Below are 23,386 nucleotides of genomic sequence, written 5' to 3' on the forward strand. Positions count from 1 at the left end.
CACTGCCGGTGTCCCGAGGACAGACGAGAAGACAGGCAGCAAGCAGCCAGCGCGTTGGCCAGCTCCAGAGGTCCTACAGCAGTGGGATGATAGGAAGGATGGGTATACAAATGTGCAATTAAACCTGCTGGAACGAAAACAAAAGGGGTGGAAGAAGGAACGGTGAGTGAGTTTTATTTTGGGGTGGGGGAGAGATGAGAGGATGTTAATTATAACATAACATAATGAATGGTCCAAAACACTACGGTGATAATGACAACTAGCACGGGCACTGTGGAGGCTAGCACAAACTGCTAACAACAGCTAGTAGCTACATGTCTGTATGTACTGTCATCCCGTGCAGACAATCTGAAAATACGAGGCGACTTCAAATCTATAATCACTGCCCCTCCCCTGCCCCCCCTTTCAACCATTTCTTAAATTAAACATTCTAAATGAGCTGAGAAATATCTTTGTTCATCCCATAATGCAATTTTACAAACAAAACATAGTCAGTTACAAAAACTCTATTGAATTATGACGACGCCGCTTAACGACATGTCGACGACAGACAACGTGTGACATTATCGCAACGTCTAGAAATCTCCGAGGACCACAGAGGCCGACTCCAGGTCTCACGAACCTCTCTTCTCCGCGTCAGCCTTGTCATAGTTGGGTCTGAGCCGGGCCCCTTTATCAGCGAGTAGGGCCACGAGGGCCTGGGTGACCACGAAATTGGGTGACGTCACAAGCTTGTTCTCCTCGGCCACGCCCCTCAGGAAGCTGGGGAGGAACTTCCTCTGGACGGAGTCGTCTACCGTGGTCAGGTTCATCCCCGTTGCCGCCGAGATCAGGTTCTAGAGACGGATAGATATACAGGTTCTAGATCAGTCAGAGGAACCCTAACACGCTAGATCAGGTTCTAGAGATGGATAGATATACAGGTTCTAGAGACAGATCGATATAATGGTTCTAGATCAGTCAGAGGAACCCTAACACGCTAGATCAGGTTCTAGAGACAGATAGATATACTGGTTCTAGAGACAGATAGATATACAGGTTCTAGAGACAGATAGATATACATGTTCTAGAGACAGATAGATATATACAGGTTCTAGAGAGATAGATATACTGGTTCTAGAGACATATATATATACAGGTTCTAGAGAGATAGATATACTGGTTCTAGAGACAGATAGATATACAGGTTCTAGAGACAGATATATATACAGGTTCTAGAGAGATAGATATACTGGTTCTAGAGACAGATAGATATACAGGTTCTAGAGACAGATAGATATAGTGGTTCTAGAGACAGATAGGTATACAGGTTCTAGAGACAGATAGATATACTGGTTCTAGAGACAGATAGGTATACTGGTTCTAGAGACAGATAGATATACATGTTCTAGAGACAGATATATATACAGGTTCTAGAGAGATAGATATACTGGTTCTAGAGACAGATAGATATACAGGTTCTAGAGACAGATAGATATAGTGGTTCTAGAGACAGATAGGTATACAGGTTCTAGAGACAGATAGATATACTGGTTCTAGAGACAGATAGGTATACTGGTTCTAGAGACAGATAGATATACATGTTCTAGAGACAGATAGATATACAGGTTCTAGAGACAGATATATATACAGGTTCTAGAGAGATAGATATACTGGTTCTAGAGACATATATATATACAGGTTCTAGAGAGATAGATATACTGGTTCTAGAGACAGATAGATATACAGGTTCTAGAGACAGATATATATACAGGTTCTAGAGAGATAGATATACTGGTTCTAGAGACAGATAGATATACAGGTTCTAGAGACAGATAGATATACAGGTTCTAGAGACAGATAGATATAATGGTTCTAGAGACAGATAGGTATACAGGTTCTAGAGACAGATAGATATACAGGTTCTAGATCAGTCAGAGGAACCCTAACACGCTAGATCAGGTTCTAGAGACGGATAGATATACAGGTTCTAGAGACAGATAGATATAATGGTTCTAGATCAGTCAGAGGAACCCTAACACGCTAGATCAGGTTCTAGAGACGGATAGATATACAGGTTCTAGAGACAGATAGATAAAATGGTTCTAGATCAGTCAGAGGAACCCTAACACGCTAGATCAGGTTCTAGAGACAGATAGATATACTGGTTGTAGAGACAGATAGATATACAGGTTCTAGAGACAGATAGATATACATGTTCTAGAGACAGATAGATATACAGGTTCTAGAGACAGATAGATATACAGGTTCTAGAGACAGATATATATACATGTTCTAGAGAGATAGATATACTGGTTCTAGAGACAGATAGATATACAGGTTCTAGAGACAGATAGATATACAGGTTCTAGAGAAAGATAGATATAGTGGTTCTAGAGACAGATAGGTATACAGGTTCTAGAGACAGATAGATATACTGGTTCTAGAGACAGATAGGTATACTGGTTCTAGAGACAGATAGATATACATGTTCTAGAGACAGATAGATATACAGGTTCTAGAGACAGATATATATACAGGTTCTAGAGAGATAGATATACTGGTTCTAGAGACAGATATATATACAGGTTCTAGAGAGATAGATATACTGGTTCTATAGACAGATAGATATACAGGTTCTAGAGACAGATATATATACAGGTTCTAGAGAGATAGATATACTGGTTCTAGAGACAGATAGATATACAGGTTCTAGAGACAGATAGATATACAGGTTCTAGAGACAGATAGATATAATGGTTCTAGAGACAGATAGGTATACAGGTTCTAGAGACAGATATATATACTGGTTCTAGAGACAGATAGGTATACTGGTTCTAGAGACAGATAGATATACAGGTTCTAGAGACAGATAGATATACATGTTCTAGAGACAGATAGATATACTGGTTCTAGAGACAGATAGATATACAGGTTCTAGAGACAGATAGATATACAGGTTCTAGATCAGTCAGAGGAACCCTAACACGCTAGATCAGGTTCTAGAGACGGATAGATATACAGGTTCTAGAGACAGATAGATATAATGGTTCTAGATCAGTCAGAGGAACCCTAACACGCTAGATCAGGTTCTAGAGACGGATAGATATATAGGTTCTAGAGACAGATAGATAAAATGGTTCTAGATCAGTCAGAGGAACGCTAACACGCTAGATCAGGTTCTAGAGACAGATAGATATACTGGTTCTAGAGACAGATAGATATACAGGCTCTAGAGACAGATATATATACATGTTCTAGAGACAGATATATATACAGGTTCTAGAGAGATAGATATACTGGTTCTAGAGACAGATATATATACAGGTTCTAGAGAGATAGATATACTGGTTCTAGAGACAGATAGATATACAGGTTCTAGAGACAGATTGATATAGTGGTTCTAGAGACAGATAGATATACTGGTTCTAGAGACAGATAGGTATACTGGTTCTAAAGACAGATAGATATACATGTTCTAAAGACAGATAGATATACAGGTTCTAGAGACAGATAGATATACAGGTTCTAGAGACATATAGATATACAGGTTCTAGAGACAGATATATATACAGGTTCTAGAGAGATAGATATACTGGTTCTAGAGACAGATAGATATACAGGTTCTAGAGACAGATATATATACAGGTTCTAGAGAGATAGATATACTGGTTCTAGAGACAGATAGATATACAGGTTCTAGAGACAGATAGATATAGTGGTTCTAGAGACAGATAGGTATACAGGTTCTAGAGACAGATAGATATACTGGTTCTAGAGACAGATAGGTATACAGGTTCTAGAGACAGATAGATATACATGTTCTAGAGACAGATAGATATACTGGTTCTAGAGACAGATAGATATACAGGTTCTAGAGACAGATATATATACAGGTTCTAGATCAGTCAGAGGAACCCTAACATGCTAGATCAGGTTCTAGAGACGGATAGATATACAGGTTCTAGAGACAGATAGATATAATGGTTCTAGATCAGTCAGAGGAACCCTAACACGCTAGATCAGGTTCTAGAGACGGATAGATATACAGGTTCTAGAGACAGATAGATATAATGGTTCTAGATCAGTCAGAGGAACCCTAACACGCTAGATCAGGTTCTAGAGACAGATAGATATACTGGTTCTAGAGACAGATAGATATACAGGTTCTAGAGACAGATAGATATACATGTTCTAGAGACAGATAGATATACAGGTTCTAGAGACAGATAGATATACAGGTTCTAGAGACAGATATATATACAGGTTCTAGAGAGATAGATATACTGGTTCTAGAGACATATATATATACAGGTTCTAGAGAGATAGATATACTGGTTCTAGAGACAGATAGATATACAGGTTCTAGAGACAGATAGATATACAGGTTCTAGAGACAGATAGATATAGTGGTTCTAGAGACAGATAGGTATACAGGTTCTAGAGACAGATAGGTATACAGGTTCTAGAGACAGATAGATATACATGTTCTAGAGACAGATAGATATACTGGTTCTAGAGACAGATAGATATACAGGTTCTAGAGACAGATATATATACAGGTTCTAGATCAGTCAGAGGAACCCTAACATGCTAGATCAGGTTCTAGAGACGGATAGATATACAGGTTCTAGAGACAGATAGATATAATGGTTCTAGATCAGTCAGAGGAACCCTAACACGCTAGATCAGGTTCTAGAGACGGATAGATATACAGGTTCTAGAGACAGATAGATATAATGGTTCTAGATCAGTCAGAGGAACCCTAACACGCTAGATCAGGTTCTAGAGACAGATAGATATACTGGTTCTAGAGACAGATAGATATACAGGTTCTAGAGACAGATAGATATACATGTTCTAGAGACAGATAGATATACAGGTTCTAGAGACAGATAGATATACAGGTTCTAGAGACAGATAGATATACAGGTTCTAGAGACAGATAGATATACTGGTTCTAGAGACAGATAGATATACAGGTTCTAGAGACAGATATATATACAGGTTCTAGATCAGTCAGAGGAACCCTAACATGCTAGATCAGGTTCTAGAGACGGATAGATATACAGGTTCTAGAGACAGATAGATATAATGGTTCTAGATCAGTCAGAGGAACCCTAACACGCTAGATCAGGTTCTAGAGACGGATAGATATACAGGTTCTAGAGACAGATAGATATAATGGTTCTAGATCAGTCAGAGGAACCCTAACACGCTAGATCAGGTTCTAGAGACAGATAGATATACTGGTTCTAGAGACAGATAGATATACAGGTTCTAGAGACAGATAGATATACATGTTCTAGAGACAGATAGATATACAGGTTCTAGAGACAGATAGATATACAGGTTCTAGAGACAGATATATATACAGGTTCTAGAGAGATAGATATACTGGTTCTAGAGACATATATATATACAGGTTCTAGAGAGATAGATATACTGGTTCTAGAGACAGATAGATATACAGGTTCTAGAGACAGATAGATATACAGGTTCTAGAGACAGATAGATATAGTGGTTCTAGAGACAGATAGGTATACAGGTTCTAGAGACAGATAGGTATACAGGTTCTAGAGACAGATAGATATACATGTTCTAGAGACAGATAGATATACTGGTTCTAGAGACAGATAGATATACAGGTTCTAGAGACAGATATATATACAGGTTCTAGATCAGTCAGAGGAACCCTAACATGCTAGATCAGGTTCTAGAGACGGATAGATATACAGGTTCTAGAGACAGATAGATATAATGGTTCTAGATCAGTCAGAGGAACCCTAACACGCTAGATCAGGTTCTAGAGACGGATAGATATACAGGTTCTAGAGACAGATAGATATAATGGTTCTAGATCAGTCAGAGGAACCCTAACACGCTAGATCAGGTTCTAGAGACAGATAGATATACTGGTTCTAGAGACAGATAGATATACAGGTTCTAGAGACAGATAGATATACATGTTCTAGAGACAGATAGATATACAGGTTCTAGAGACAGATAGATATACAGGTTCTAGAGACAGATAGATATACAGGTTCTAGAGACAGATATATATACAGGTTCTAGAGAGATAGATATACTGGTTCTAGAGACATATATATATACAGGTTCTAGAGAGATAGATATACTGGTTCTAGAGACAGATAGATATACAGGTTCTAGAGACAGATAGGTATACAGGTTCTAGAGACAGATAGGTATACAGGTTCTAGAGACAGATAGATATACTGGTTCTAGAGACAGATAGGTATACTGGTTCTAGAGACAGATAGATATACATGTTCTAGAGACAGATAGATATACAGGTTCTAGAGACAGATATATATACAGGTTCTAGAGAGATAGATATACTGGTTCTAGAGACAGATATATATACAGGTTCTAGAGAGATAGATATACTGGTTCTAGAGACAGATAGATATACAGGTTCTAGAGACAGATATATATACAGGTTCTAGAGAGATAGATATACTGGTTCTAGAGACAGATAGATATACAGGTTCTAGAGACAGATAGATATAGTGGTTCTAGAGACAGATAGATATAGTGGTTCTAGAGACAGATAGGTATACAGGTTCTAGAGACAGATAGATATACTGGTTCTAGAGACAGATAGGTATACTGGTTCTAGAGACAGATAGATATACTGGTTCTAGAGACAGATAGATATACAGGTTCTAGAGACAGATAGATATACATGTTCTAGAGACAGATAGATATACAGGTTCTAGATCAGTCAGAGGAACCCTAACACGCTAGATCAGGTTCTAGAGACGGATAGATATACAGGTTCTGTATTAAACACCTGCTGTATTAAACACCGGCTGTATTAAACACCGGCTGTATTAAACACCGGCTGTATTAAACACCTGCTGTATTCTACACCGGCTGTATTAAACACCTGCTGTATTAAACACCGGCTGTATTCTACACCGGCTGTATTAAACACCGGCTGTATTCTACACTGGCTGTATTAAACACCGGCTGTATTCTACACCGGCTGTATTAAACACCGGCTGTATTAAACACCGGCTGTATTAAACACCGGCTGTATTAAACACCGGCTGTATTAAACACCGGCTGTATTCTACACCGGCTGTATTAAACACCTGCTGTATTCTACACCGGCTGTATTAAACACCTGCTGTATTCTACACCGGCTGTATTAAACACCGGCTGTATTCTACACCGGCTGTATTCTACACCGGCTGTATTAAACACCGGCTGTATTCTACACCGGCTGTATTAAACACCGGCTGTATTAAACACCGGCTTTATTAAACACCGGCTGTATTCTACACCGGCCTTATTCTACACCGGCTGTATTAAACACCGGCTGTATTCTACACCGGCTGTATTCTACACCGGCTGTATTAAACACCGGCTGTATTAAACACCGGCTGTATTAAACACCGGCTGTATTCTACACCGGCTGTATTCTACACCGGCTGTATTAAACACCGGCTGTATTAAACACCGGCTGTATTAAACACCGGCTGTATTAAACACCGGCTGTATTAAACACCGGCTGTATTCTACACCGGCTGTATTAAACACCTGCTGTATTCTACACCGGCTGTATTAAACACCTGCTGTATTCTACACCGGCTGTATTAAACACCGGCTGTATTCTACACCGGCTGTATTCTACACCGGCTGTATTAAACACCGGCTGTATTCTACACCGGCTGTATTAAACACCGGCTGTATTAAACACCGGCTTTATTAAACACCGGCTGTATTCTACACCGGCCTTATTCTACACCGGCTGTATTAAACACCGGCTGTATTCTACACCGGCTGTATTCTACACCGGCTGTATTAAACACCGGCTGTATTAAACACCGGCTGTATTAAACACCGGCTGTATTCTACACCGGCTGTATTCTACACCGGCTGTATTAAACACCGGCTGTATTAAACACCGGCTGTATTAAACACCGGCTGTATTCTACACCGGCTGTATTCTACACCGGCTGTATTCTACACCGGCTGTATTAAACACCGGCTGTATTAAACACCGGCTGTATTCTACACCGGCTGTATTAAACACCGGCTGTATTAAACACCGGCTGTATTCTACACCGGCTGTATTAAACACCGGCTGTATTAAACACCGGCTGTATTAAACACCGGCTGTATTAAACACCGGCTGTATTAAACACCGGCTGTATTCTACACCGGCTGTATTAAACACCTGCTGTATTCTACACCGGCTGTATTAAACACCTGCTGTATTCTACACCGGCTGTATTAAACACCGGCTGTATTCTACACCGGCTGTATTCTACACCGGCTGTATTAAACACCGGCTGTATTCTACACCGGCTGTATTAAACACCGGCTGTATTAAACACCGGCTTTATTAAACACCGGCTGTATTCTACACCGGCCTTATTCTACACCGGCTGTATTAAACACCGGCTGTATTCTACACCGGCTGTATTCTACACCGGCTGTATTAAACACCGGCTGTATTAAACACCGGCTGTATTAAACACCGGCTGTATTCTACACCGGCTGTATTCTACACCGGCTGTATTAAACACCGGCTGTATTAAACACCGGCTGTATTAAACACCGGCTGTATTAAACACCGGCTGTATTAAACACCGGCTGTATTCTACACCGCTGTATTAAACACCTGCTGTATTCTACACCGGCTGTATTAAACACCTGCTGTATTCTACACCGGCTGTATTAAACACCGGCTGTATTCTACACCGGCTGTATTCTACACCGGCTGTATTAAACACCGGCTGTATTCTACACCGGCTGTATTAAACACCGGCTGTATTAAACACCGGCTTTATTAAACACCGGCTGTATTCTACACCGGCCTTATTCTACACCGGCTGTATTAAACACCGGCTGTATTCTACACCGGCTGTATTCTACACCGGCTGTATTAAACACCGGCTGTATTAAACACCGGCTGTATTAAACACCGGCTGTATTCTACACCGGCTGTATTCTACACCGGCTGTATTAAACACCGGCTGTATTAAACACCGGCTGTATTAAACACCGGCTGTATTCTACACCGGCTGTATTCTACACCGGCTGTATTCTACACCGGCTGTATTAAACACCGGCTGTATTAAACACCGGCTGTATTAAACACCGGCTGTATTCTACACCGGCTGTATTCTACACCGGCTGTATTAAACACCGGCTGTATTAAACACCGGCTGTATTCTACACCGGCTGTATTAAACACCGGCTGTATTAAACACCGGCTGTATTCTACACCGGCTGTATTAAACACCGGCTGTATTAAACATCGGCTGTATTAAACACCGGCTGTATTCTACACCGGCTGTATTAAACACCGGCTGTATTCTACACCGGCTGTATTCTACACCGGCTGTATTAAACACCGGCTGTATTAAACACCGGCTGTATTCTACACCGGCTGTATTAAACACCGGCTGTATTCTACACCGGCTAAAATAACAACAGTGTTGGTGTTTACAACCATTATTAAATTAACTCTAATTGGTCTAAAATAACCCCAGTGTTGTTGTTTACAACCAGTGTTAAATCAAAACCACGCCCATCATTATCATATTTCCCAGCATGCTCTAATTTATTGCACGATTGATTTTTACAATAGGTTTTTTCCCTCAATATCTATGTTTTTACATGTAGCACATCGATTGATTAATTCATCGTATGCTACTCAGATATGAACAACATACATTTTTATCAACTAATCGGATCCATTACTGATATGGTTGTTCCAGTTTGGATGGTTCAGGTCGTCTCGTATCTTAGTCTTCCCGACCCAGCAGTCAGTCTGACTGTAGGTTACGGGAGAATAAACAAGTCAAATTGTTGGATATCTTCACTGAGGCTGGATTCCAATAGGAATTACACAGCACTTTGCCAACCATCATAATGTGATTTGCAGACCTGAAAACCATGAGTTTCATTCAGGATACTATACTGTATTGGTGTCAAACTAGGCCCTCAAATTAAGGCCTCGTTCAATACCTGTGTTGAACATTTTTATTTTAATGATCGGGCTCGGTGAAACCCACAGGACAACAAAAAACTATGACTGCAACGATCTCTGTCTCTGTCAATAACAAATAGTCATGGTTGGTAACGACAATTCACTCGAAAGCTAAGGCACTCTGGGAAATATGTATAGGTCAAGATAAGTATTGCATAAGTGTGGTGCTGAACTAAGGTTGTGTTGACTTGAACTTCCTGTCTTTTTGAAAGTCGTTGAGTGAAGTAGAGAACTGGTCACTTCCTGTTTCTCTTCCAGTCTATTATCTTTGTGTGAGTCTGAGTTGTGTATCTGTTGTTACCTGTGTGCAGAGCTGGACCAGCAGCTTGGCAGCGTTGGGGCTGTTGGAGGCCAGACAACCCACAGCCGTACTGAGATAGGCCAGACAGGAGATAGGTTTGCTGGCCTTGGTGGCCCCGCGGGGCCGCTCTGAGGCCCCTGATCCAGATGTGGGGCTGGTGGAGAGGCCGGCTCGCCCTGCTGCAGCCAGACACATCAGTCTGACCAGGGTCCTGATGTCTGTCAGACCCAGAGACTCCAACCCTGCTGCCAGGCTACAGCTAGAACCACTGAGAGAGAGGGAAAGGGGGAGAGAGAGGAGAGGGAAAGGGGGAGAGAGAGGGGGAGGGAGGGAGAGGAGGAGAGAGAGAGAGAGAAAGGGGGAGAGAGAGGAGGGGAGGGAGAGAGAGGAGGGAGGGAGGGAGAGAGGGGAGGGAGAGAGACGAGGGGAGAGAGAACGAGAGAGAGAGAGAGAGAGGAGGGGAGAGAGAGAGAGGGGGGGAAGGGGGAGGGAGAGGGGAGGGAGAGAGAGGGGAGGGAGGGAGAGAGAGCAAGGGAGAGAGAGGGGAGGGGGAGAGAGGAGGGGAGAGGGAGAGAGAGGAGGGGAGAGAGAGAGGGTGGGAGAGAGAGGTAGAGAGAGGTGGGGAGAGAGAGAGAGGGGGAAGAGAGAGAAAGGGGGAGGGAGAGGGGAGGGAGAGAGAGGGGAGGGAGAGAGAGGAGGGGAGAGGGAGAGAGAGGAGGGAGAGAGAGAGAGGGTGGGAGAGAGAGGTAGAGAGAGGTGGGGAGAGAGAGAGGGGGGGAGAGAAAAAGGGGGAGGGAGAGAGAAAGGGGGAGGGAGAGAAGGCCATACTCATAAACATACAGTAGTTGCAATGCAGTTCACCCTTATACACTGACACCAACTAAACACAGTGGAACATGAGATGAATGGAGAGAGATCGAGACTGAAAGAGACACCAACGAGACAGAGAGAGACAGACGGAAAGACACCAGGGAGACAGAGAGACAGCCAGAGACAGAGAGAGACAGAGAGAGAGAGACACCAACGAGACAGAGAGAGACAGACGGAAAGACACCAGGGAGACAGAGAGAGACAGCCAGAGACAAAGAGAGAACAGAGAGAGACAGAGAGAGAGACAGAGACCAACACATTATCCAGTCCTACACACAGTCCTACACCTAGTCTACACACAGTCCTACACCTAGTCTAAACACAGTCCTACACCTAGTCTAAACACAGTCCTACACCTAGTCTACAGTCCTACACCTAGTCTACACATAGTCCTACACCTAGTCTAAACACAGTCCTACACCTAGTGTAAACACAGTTCTACACCTAGTCTACACATAGTCCTACACCTAGTCTAAACACAGTCCTACACCTAGTGTAAACACAGTTCTACACCTAGTCTACACACAGTCCTACACCTAGTCTAAACACAGTCCTACACCTAGTCTACACACAGTCCTACACCTAGTCTAAACACAGTCCTACACATAGTCCTACACCTGGTCTACACACAGTCCTACACCTAGTCTACACACAGTCCTACACCTAGTCTACACACAGTCCTACACCTAGTCTACACACAGTCCTACACCTAGTCTACACACAGTCCTACACATAGTCTACACACAGTCCTACCACTAGTCTACACCTAGCCTACAACCAGTCCTACACCTAGTCTAAACACAGTCTACACAGTCCTACACATAGTCTAAACACAGTCTACACCTAGTCTAAACACAGTCCTACACCTAGTCTAAACACAGTCTACACCTAGTCTAAACACAGTCCTACACCTAGTCTACACACAGTCCTACACCTAGTCTACACACAGTCCTACACCTAGTCTAAACACAGTCCTACACCTAGTCTACACAGTCCTACACATAGTCTACACACAGTCTACACAGTCCTACACATAGTCTACACACAGTCCTACCACCAGTCTACACAGTCCTACCACCAGTCTACACACAGTCCTACACCTAGTCTACACAGTCCTACACCTAGTCTACACCTAGTCTACACACAGGTCTACACACAGGTCTACACCTCGTCTACACTTCATCTACACCTAGTCTATACCTAGTCTACAGACAGTCCTACACCTAGTCTACACCTCGTCTACACCTAGTCTACACCTAGTCTACAGACAGACCCACCTGACAGAGAGTAGAGACAGGGCTCTCATCACCATGGTCCTGGCCAGTAGGACCTGCGCTGCAGAGGTCACTCTCCTCAGAGCCATGACCCTGTCGTGGGGGTTCTCCAGCGCTGCGGCCTGCTCCCCCAGAGTCACCCTGCCCGAGGAGCTGTTCTCCACCGCGCCCTGGCAGCCTGGGAAACACACGCAGACACTTGTTGAAGCTGACGCACAATGTAGAATTACAACCCCACGAAATGGACATAACAGGTGATCACTGAACCACCCACATTACAGAGAGGACCGGACACATCTCACCCACATTACAGAGAGGACCAGACACATCTCACCCATATTACAGAGAGGACCGGACACATCTCACCCACATTACAGAGAGGACCAGACACATCTGAACCACCCACATTACAGAGAGGACCGGACACATACCACCCACATTACAGAGAGGACCAGACACATCTGAACCACCCACATTACAGAGAGGACCGGACACATCTGAACCACCCACATTACAGAGAGGACCGGACACATCTCACCCACATTACAGAGAGGACCAGACACATCTGAACCACCCACATTACAGAGAGGACCGGACACATCTGAACCACCCACATTACAGAGAGGACCAGACACATCTCACCCACATTACAGAGAGGACCGGACACATCTCAACCACCCACATTACAGAGAGGACCAGACACATCTCACCCACATTACAGAGAGGACCAGACACATCTCACCCACATTACAGAGAGGACCAGACACATCTCACCCACATTACAGAGAGGACCAGACACATCTGAACCACCCACATTACAGAGAGGACCAGACACATCTCACCCACATTACAGAGAGGACCGGACACATCTCACCCACGTTACAGAGAGGACCAGACACATCTCACCCACGTTACAGAGAGGACCGGACACATCTCACCCACGTTACAGAGAGGACCGGACACATCTCACCCACATTACAGAGAGGACCAGACACATCTCACCCACATTACAGAGAGGACCGGACACATCTCACCCACGTTACAGAGAGGACCGGACACATCTCACCCACATTACAGAGAGGACCAGACACATCTCACCCACATTACAGAGAGGACCGGACACATCTCACCCACGTTACAGAGAGGACCAGACACATCTCACCCACGTTACAGAGAGGACCGGACACATCTCACCCACATTACAGAGAGGACCAGACACATCCCACCCACATTACAGAGAGGACCAGACACATCTCACCCACATTACAGAGAGGACCAGACACATCTCACCCACATTACAGAGAGGACCAGACACATCTCACCCACGTTACAGAGAGGACCGGACACATCTCACCCACATTACAGAGAGGACCAGACACATCTCACCCACGTTACAGAGAGGACTGGACACATCTCACCCACATTAGAGAGGACCAGACACATCTCACCCACATTACAGAGAGGACCAGATACATCTGAACCACCCACATTATAGAGAGGACCAGACACATCAAAACCACCCACATTACAGAGAGGACCAGACACATCTCACCCACATTACAGAGAGGACCAGACACATCTCACCCACATTACAGAGAGGACCGGACACATCTCACCCACGTTACAGAGAGGACTGGACACATCTCACCCACATTACAGAGAGGACCAGACACATCTCACCCACATTACAGAGAGGACCGGACACATCTCACCCACATTACAGAGAGGACCAGACACATCTCACCCACATTACAGAGAGGACTGGACACATCTGAACCACCCACATTACAGAGAGGACCGGACACATCTCACCCACATTACAGAGAGGACTGGACACATCTGAACCACATTATAGAGAGGACCGGACACATCTCACCCACATTACAGAGAGGACCAGACACATCTCACCCACATTACAGAGAGGACCAGACACATCTCACCCACATTACAGAGAGGACCAGACACATCTCACCCACATTACAGAGAGGACCAGACACATCTCACCCACATTACAGAGAGGACCAGACACATCTCACCCACATTACAGAGAGGACCAGACACATCTGAACCACCCACATTACAGAGAGGACCAGACACATCTCACCCACATTACAGAGAGGACCAGACACATCTCACCCACATTACAGAGAGGACCAGACACATCTCACCCACATTACAGAGAGGACCAGACACATCTCACCCACATTACAGAGAGGACCAGACACATCTCACCCACATTACAGAGAGGACCGGACACATCTCACCCACATTACAGAGAGGACCAGACACATCTGAACCACCCACATTACAGAGAGGACCAGACACTGCTGAACCACCCACATTAGAGAGGACCAGACACACCTGAACCACCCACATTAGAGAGAGGACCAGACACATCTCACCCACATTACAGAGAGGACCGGACACATCTCACCCACATTACAGAGAGGACCAGACACATCTGAACCACCCACATTACAGAGAGGACCAGACACATCTCACCCACATTACAGAGAGGACCAGACACATCTCACCCACATTACAGAGAGGACCAGACACATCTCACCCACATTACAGAGAGGACCAGACACATCTCACCCACATTACAGAGAGGACCAGACACACCTCACCCACATTACAGAGAGGACCAGACACATCTCACCCACATTACAGAGAGGACCGGACACATCTCACCCACGTTACAGAGAGGACCAGACACATCTCACCCACATTACAGAGAGGACCGGACACATCTCACCCACGTTACAGAGAGGACCGGACACATCTGAACCACCCACATTACAGAGAGGACCAGACACATCTCACCCACATTACAGAAGACCAGACACATCTCACCCACATTACAGAGAGGACCAGACACATCTCACCCACATTACAGAGAGGACCAGACACATCTCACCCACATTACAGAGAGGACCGGACACATCTCACCCACGTTACAGAGAGGACCAGACACATCTCACCCACGTTACAGAGAGGACCGGACACATCTCACCCACATTACAGAGAGGACCAGACACATCTCACCCACATTACAGAGAGGACCGGACACATCTCACCCACGTTACAGAGAGGACCGGACACATCTCACCCACATTACAGAGAGGACCAGACACATCTCACCCACATTACAGAGAGGACCGGACACATCTCACCCACGTTACAGAGAGGACCAGACACATCTCACCCACGTTACAGAGAGGACCGGACACATCTCACCCACGTTACAGAGAGGACCAGACACATCTCACCCACGTTACAGAGAGGACCGGACACATCTCACCCACGTTACAGAGAGGACCGGACACATCTCACCCACATTACAGAGAGGACCAGACACATCTCACCCACATTACAGAGAGGACCGGACACATCTCACCCACGTTACAGAGAGGACCGGACACATCTCACCCACATTACAGAGAGGACCAGACACATCTCACCCACATTACAGAGAGGACCGGACACATCTCACCCACGTTACAGAGAGGACCAGACACATCTCACCCACGTTACAGAGAGGACCGGACACATCTCACCCACATTACAGAGAGGACCAGACACATCCCACCCACATTACAGAGAGGACCAGACACATCTCACCCACATTACAGAGAGGACCAGACACATCTCACCCACATTACAGAGAGGACCAGACACATCTCACCCACATTACAGAGAGGACCAGACACATCTCACCCACATTACAGAGAGGACCAGACACATCTCACCCACGTTACAGAGAGGACCGGACACATCTCACCCACATTACAGAGAGGACCAGACACATCTCACCCACGTTACAGAGAGGACTGGACACATCTCACCCACATTAGAGAGGACCAGACACATCTCACCCACATTACAGAGAGGACCAGATACATCTGAACCACCCACATTATAGAGAGGACCAGACACATCAAAACCACCCACATTACAGAGAGGACCAGACACATCTCACCCACATTACAGAGAGGACCAGACACATCTCACCCACATTACAGAGAGGACCGGACACATCTCACCCACGTTACAGAGAGGACTGGACACATCTCACCCACATTACAGAGAGGACCAGACACATCTCACCCACATTACAGAGAGGACCGGACACATCTCACCCACATTACAGAGAGGACCGGACACATCTCACCCACATTACAGAGAGGACCAGACACATCTGAACCACCCACATTACAGAGAGGACCAGACACATCTGAACCACCCACATTACAGAGAGGACCAGACACATCTCACCCACATTACAGAGAGGACCAGACACATCCCACCCACATTACAGAGAGGACCAGACACATCTCACCCACATTACAGAGAGGACCAGACACTGCTGAACCACCCACATTAGAGAGGACCAGACACACCTGAACCACCCACATTAGAGAGAGGACCAGACACATCTCACCCACATTATAGAGAGGACCAGACACATCAAAACCACCCACATTAGAGAGAGGACCAGACACATCTAAACCACCCACATTAGAGAGAGGACCAGACATATCTCACCCACATTACAGAGAGGACCAGACACATCTCACCCACATTACAGAGAGGACCAGACACATCTCACCCACATTACAGAGAGGACCGGACACATCTCACCCACATTACAGAGAGGACCAGACACATCTGAACCACCCACATTACAGAGAGGACCAGACACTGCTGAACCACCCACATTAGAGAGGACCAGACACACCTGAACCACCCACATTAGAGAGAGGACCAAACACATCTCACCCACATTATAGAGAGGACCGGACACATCTCACCCACATTATAGAGAGACCAGACACATCTAAACCACCCACATTAGAGAGAGGACCAGACACATCTCACCCACATTACAGAGAGGACCGGACACATCTCACCCACATTACAGAGAGGACCAGACACATCTGAACCACCCACATTACAGAGAGGACCAGACACATCTCACCCACATTACAGAGAGGACCAGACACATCTCACCCACATTACAGAGAGGACCAGACACATCTCACCCACATTACAGAGAGGACCAGACACATCTCACCCACATTACAGAGAGGACCAGACACACCTCACCCACATTACAGAGAGGACCAGACACATCTCACCCACATTACAGAGAGGACCGGACACATCTCACCCACGTTACAGAGAGGACCAGACACATCTCACCCACATTACAGAGAGGACCGGACACATCTCACCCACGTTACAGAGAGGACCGGACACATCTGAACCACCCACATTACAGAGAGGACCAGACACATCTCACCCACATTACAGAAGACCAGACACATCTCACCCACATTACAGAGAGGACCAGACACATCTCACCCACATTACAGAGAGGACCAGACACATCTCACCCACATTACAGAGAGGACCGGACACATCTCACCCACGTTACAGAGAGGACCAGACACATCTCACCCACGTTACAGAGAGGACCGGACACATCTCACCCACATTACAGAGAGGACCAGACACATCTCACCCACATTACAGAGAGGACCGGACACATCTCACCCACGTTACAGAGAGGACCGGACACATCTCACCCACATTACAGAGAGGACCAGACACATCTCACCCACATTACAGAGAGGACCGGACACATCTCACCCACGTTACAGAGAGGACCAGACACATCTCACCCACGTTACAGAGAGGACCGGACACATCTCACCCACGTTACAGAGAGGACCAGACACATCTCACCCACGTTACAGAGAGGACCGGACACATCTCACCCACGTTACAGAGAGGACCGGACACATCTCACCCACATTACAGAGAGGACCAGACACATCTCACCCACATTACAGAGAGGACCGGACACATCTCACCCACGTTACAGAGAGGACCGGACACATCTCACCCACATTACAGAGAGGACCAGACACATCTCACCCACATTACAGAGAGGACCGGACACATCTCACCCACGTTACAGAGAGGACCAGACACATCTCACCCACGTTACAGAGAGGACCGGACACATCTCACCCACATTACAGAGAGGACCAGACACATCCCACCCACATTACAGAGAGGACCAGACACATCTCACCCACATTACAGAGAGGACCGGACACATCTCACCCACATTACAGAGAGGACCAGACACATCTCACCCACATTACAGAGAGGACCAGACACATCTCACCCACATTACAGAGAGGACCAGACACATCTCACCCACGTTACAGAGAGGACCGGACACATCTCACCCACATTACAGAGAGGACCAGACACATCTCACCCACGTTACAGAGAGGACTGGACACATCTCACCCACATTAGAGAGGACCAGACACATCTCACCCACATTACAGAGAGGACCAGATACATCTGAACCACCCACATTATAGAGAGGACCAGACACATCAAAACCACCCACATTACAGAGAGGACCAGACACATCTCACCCACATTACAGAGAGGACCAGACACATCTCACCCACATTACAGAGAGGACCGGACACATCTCACCCACGTTACAGAGAGGACTGGACACATCTCACCCACATTACAGAGAGGACCAGACACATCTCACCCACATTACAGAGAGGACCGGACACATCTCACCCACATTACAGAGAGGACCAGACACATCTCACCCACATTACAGAGAGGACTGGACACATCTGAACCACCCACATTACAGAGAGGACCGGACACATCTCACCCACATTACAGAGAGGACTGGACACATCTGAACCACATTATAGAGAGGACCGGACGCATCTCACCCACATTACAGAGAGGACCAGACACATCTCACCCACATTACAGAGAGGACCAGACACATCTCACCCACATTACAGAGAGGACCAGACACATCTCACCCACATTACAGAGAGGACCAGACACATCTCACCCACATTACAGAGAGGACCAGACACATCTCACCCACATTACAGAGAGGACCAGACACATCTCACCCACATTACAGAGAGGACCAGACACATCTGAACCACCCACATTACAGAGAGGACCAGACACATCTCACCCACATTACAGAGAGGACCAGACACATCTCACCCACATTACAGAGAGGACCAGACACATCTCACCCACATTACAGAGAGGACCAGACACATCTCACCCACATTACAGAGAGGACCGGACACATCTCACCCACATTACAGAGAGGACCAGACACATCTGAACCACCCACATTACAGAGAGGACCAGACACTGCTGAACCACCCACATTAGAGAGGACCAGACACACCTGAACCACCCACATTAGAGAGAGGACCAAACACATCTCACCCACATTATAGAGAGGACCGGACACATCTCACCCACATTATAGAGAGACCAGACACATCTAAACCACCCACATTAGAGAGAGGACCAGACACATCTCACCCACATTACAGAGAGGACCGGACACATCTCACCCACATTACAGAGAGGACCAGACACATCTGAACCACCCACATTACAGAGAGGACCAGACACATCTCACCCACATTACAGAGAGGACCAGACACATCTCACCCACATTACAGAGAGGACCAGACACATCTCACCCACATTACAGAGAGGACCAGACACATCTCACCCACATTACAGAGAGGACCAGACACACCTCACCCACATTACAGAGAGGACCAGACACATCTCACCCACATTACAGAGAGGACCGGACACATCTCACCCACGTTACAGAGAGGACCAGACACATCTCACCCACATTACAGAGAGGACCGGACACATCTCACCCACGTTACAGAGAGGACCGGACACATCTGAACCACCCACATTACAGAGAGGACCAGACACATCTCACCCACATTACAGAAGACCAGACACATCTCACCCACATTACAGAGAGGACCAGACACATCTCACCCACATTACAGAGAGGACCAGACACATCTCACCCACATTACAGAGAGGACCGGACACATCTCACCCACGTTACAGAGAGGACCAGACACATCTCACCCACGTTACAGAGAGGACCGGACACATCTCACCCACATTACAGAGAGGACCAGACACATCTCACCCACGTTACAGAGAGGACCGGACACATCTCACCCACGTTACAGAGAGGACCGGACACATCTCACCCACGTTACAGAGAGGACCAGACACATCTCACCCACATTACAGAGAGGACCGGACACATCTCACCCACGTTACAGAGAGGACCGGACACATCTCACCCACGTTACAGAGAGGACCGGACACATCTCACCCACATTACAGAGAGGACCGGACACATCTCACCCACATTACAGAGAGGACCAGACACATCTCACCCACATTACAGAGAGGACCAGACACATCTCACCCACATTACAGAGAGGACCGGACACATCTCACCCACGTTACAGAGAGGACCAGACACATCTCACCCACGTTACAGAGGACCGGACACATCTCACCCACATTACAGAGAGGACCGGACACATCTCACCCACGTTACAGAGAGGACCAGACACATCTCACCCACATTACAGAGAGGACCGGACACATCTCACCCACGTTACAGAGAGGACCGGACACATCTCACCCACGTTACAGAGAGGACCGGACACATCTCACCCACATTACAGAGAGGACCGGACACATCTCACCCACATTACAGAGAGGACCAGACACATCTCACCCACATTACAGAGAGGACCAGACACATCTCACCCACATTACAGAGAGGACCAGACACATCTCACCCACGTTACAGAGAGGACTGGACACATCTCACCCACATTACAGAGAGGACCAGACACATCTCACCCACATTACAGAGAGGACCAGACACATCTCACCCACATTACAGAAGACCAGACACATCTCACCCACATTACAGAGAGGACCAGACACATCTCACCCACATTACAGAGAGGACCAGACACATCTCACCCACATTACAGAGAGGACCGGACACATCTCACCCACGTTACAGAGAGGACCAGACACATCTCACCCACGTTACAGAGAGGACCGGACACATCTCACCCACATTACAGAGAGGACCAGACACATCTCACCCACGTTACAGAGAGGACCGGACACATCTCACCCACGTTACAGAGAGGACCGGACACATCTCACCCACGTTACAGAGAGGACCAGACACATCTCACCCACATTACAGAGAGGACCGGACACATCTCACCCACGTTACAGAGAGGACCGGACACATCTCACCCACGTTACAGAGAGGACCGGACACATCTCACCCACATTACAGAGAGGACCGGACACATCTCACCCACATTACAGAGAGGACCAGACACATCTCACCCACATTACAGAGAGGACCAGACACATCTCACCCACATTACAGAGAGGACCGGACACATCTCACCCACGTTACAGAGAGGACCAGACACATCTCACCCACGTTACAGAGGACCGGACACATCTCACCCACATTACAGAGAGGACCGGACACATCTCACCCACGTTACAGAGAGGACCAGACACATCTCACCCACATTACAGAGAGGACCGGACACATCTCACCCACGTTACAGAGAGGACCGGACACATCTCACCCACGTTACAGAGAGGACCGGACACATCTCACCCACATTACAGAGAGGACCGGACACATCTCACCCACATTACAGAGAGGACCAGACACATCTCACCCACATTACAGAGAGGACCAGACACATCTCACCCACATTACAGAGAGGACCAGACACATCTCACCCACGTTACAGAGAGGACTGGACACATCTCACCCACATTACAGAGAGGACCAGACACATCTCACCCACATTACAGAGAGGACCAGACACATCTCACCCACATTACAGAGAGGACCAGACATATCTCACCCACATTACAGAGAGGACCAGACACATCTCACCCACATTACAGAGAGGACCGGACACATCTCACCCACATTACAGAGAGGACCGGACACATCTCACCCACATTACAGAGAGGACTGGACACATCTCACCCACATTACAGAGAGGACTGGACACATCTGAACCACCCACATTACAGAGAGGACTGGACACATCTGAACCACATTACAGAGAGGCCCGGACACATCTCACCCACATTACAGAGAGGACCAGACACATCTCACCCACATTACAGAGAGGACCAGACACATCTCACCCACATTACAGAGAGGACCAGACACATCTCACCCACATTACAGAGAGGACCAGACACATCTCACACACATTACAGAGAGGACCAGACACATCTGAACCACCCACATTACAGAGAGGACCAGACACATCTGAACCACCCACATTACAGAGAGGACCAGACACATCTCACCCACATTACAGAGAGGACCAGACACATCTCACCCACATTACAGAGAGGACCAGACACATCTCACCCACATTACAGAGAGGACCAGACACATCTCACCCACATTACAGAGAGGACCAGACACATCTCACCCACATTACAGAGAGGACCAGACACATCTGAACCACCCACATTACAGAGAGGACCAGACACATCTCACCCACATTACAGAGAGGACCAGACACATCTCACCCACATTACAGAGAGGACCGGACACATCTCACCCACATTACAGAGAGGACCAGACACATCTGAACCACCCACATTACAGAGAGGACCAGACACATCTGAACCACCCACATTACAGAGAGGACCAGACACATCTCACCCACATTACAGAGAGGACCAGACACATCCCACCCACATTACAGAGAGGACCAGACACATCTCACCCACATTACAGAGAGGACCAGACACTGCTGAACCACCCACATTAGAGAGGACCAGACACACCTGAACCACCCACATTAGAGAGAGGACCAGACACATCTCACCCACATTATAGAGAGGACCAGACACATCAAAACCACCCACATTAGAGAGAGGACCAGACACATCTAAACCACCCACATTAGAGAGAGGACCAGACACATCTCA

At 46.7% G+C, this 23,386-nt stretch overlaps 1 protein-coding gene across 5 annotated transcripts in view; it reads right to left on the reverse strand.

Annotated features, from left to right (window-relative positions):
• LOC135559550 (probable E3 ubiquitin-protein ligase HERC1) overlaps positions 1-23,386 on the reverse strand; it is a 61,761-nt gene that overhangs the window by 11,215 nt on the left and 27,160 nt on the right. For 3 of the 5 annotated variants that reach the window (XM_065015827.1, XM_065015828.1, XM_065015825.1), the window contains exons 5-8: positions 12,455-12,629; positions 10,308-10,575; positions 623-836; positions 1-127 (exon numbers count right to left, since the gene is read on the reverse strand). The exon at positions 1-127 is cut by the window's left edge and continues 133 nt beyond it. In XM_065015827.1, the coding sequence (XP_064871899.1) occupies positions 1-127; positions 623-836; positions 10,308-10,575; positions 12,455-12,629 (784 nt within the window). The remainder of the gene's footprint in view (positions 128-622; positions 837-10,307; positions 10,576-12,454; positions 12,630-23,386) is intronic. The other 2 variants (XM_065015826.1, XM_065015829.1) reach the window with 2 other exon arrangements.

Source organism: Oncorhynchus nerka, unplaced genomic scaffold (genome assembly GCF_034236695.1).
Source record: "Oncorhynchus nerka isolate Pitt River unplaced genomic scaffold, Oner_Uvic_2.0 unplaced_scaffold_1260, whole genome shotgun sequence".
Lineage (NCBI taxonomy): Eukaryota > Metazoa > Chordata > Actinopteri > Salmoniformes > Salmonidae > Oncorhynchus > Oncorhynchus nerka.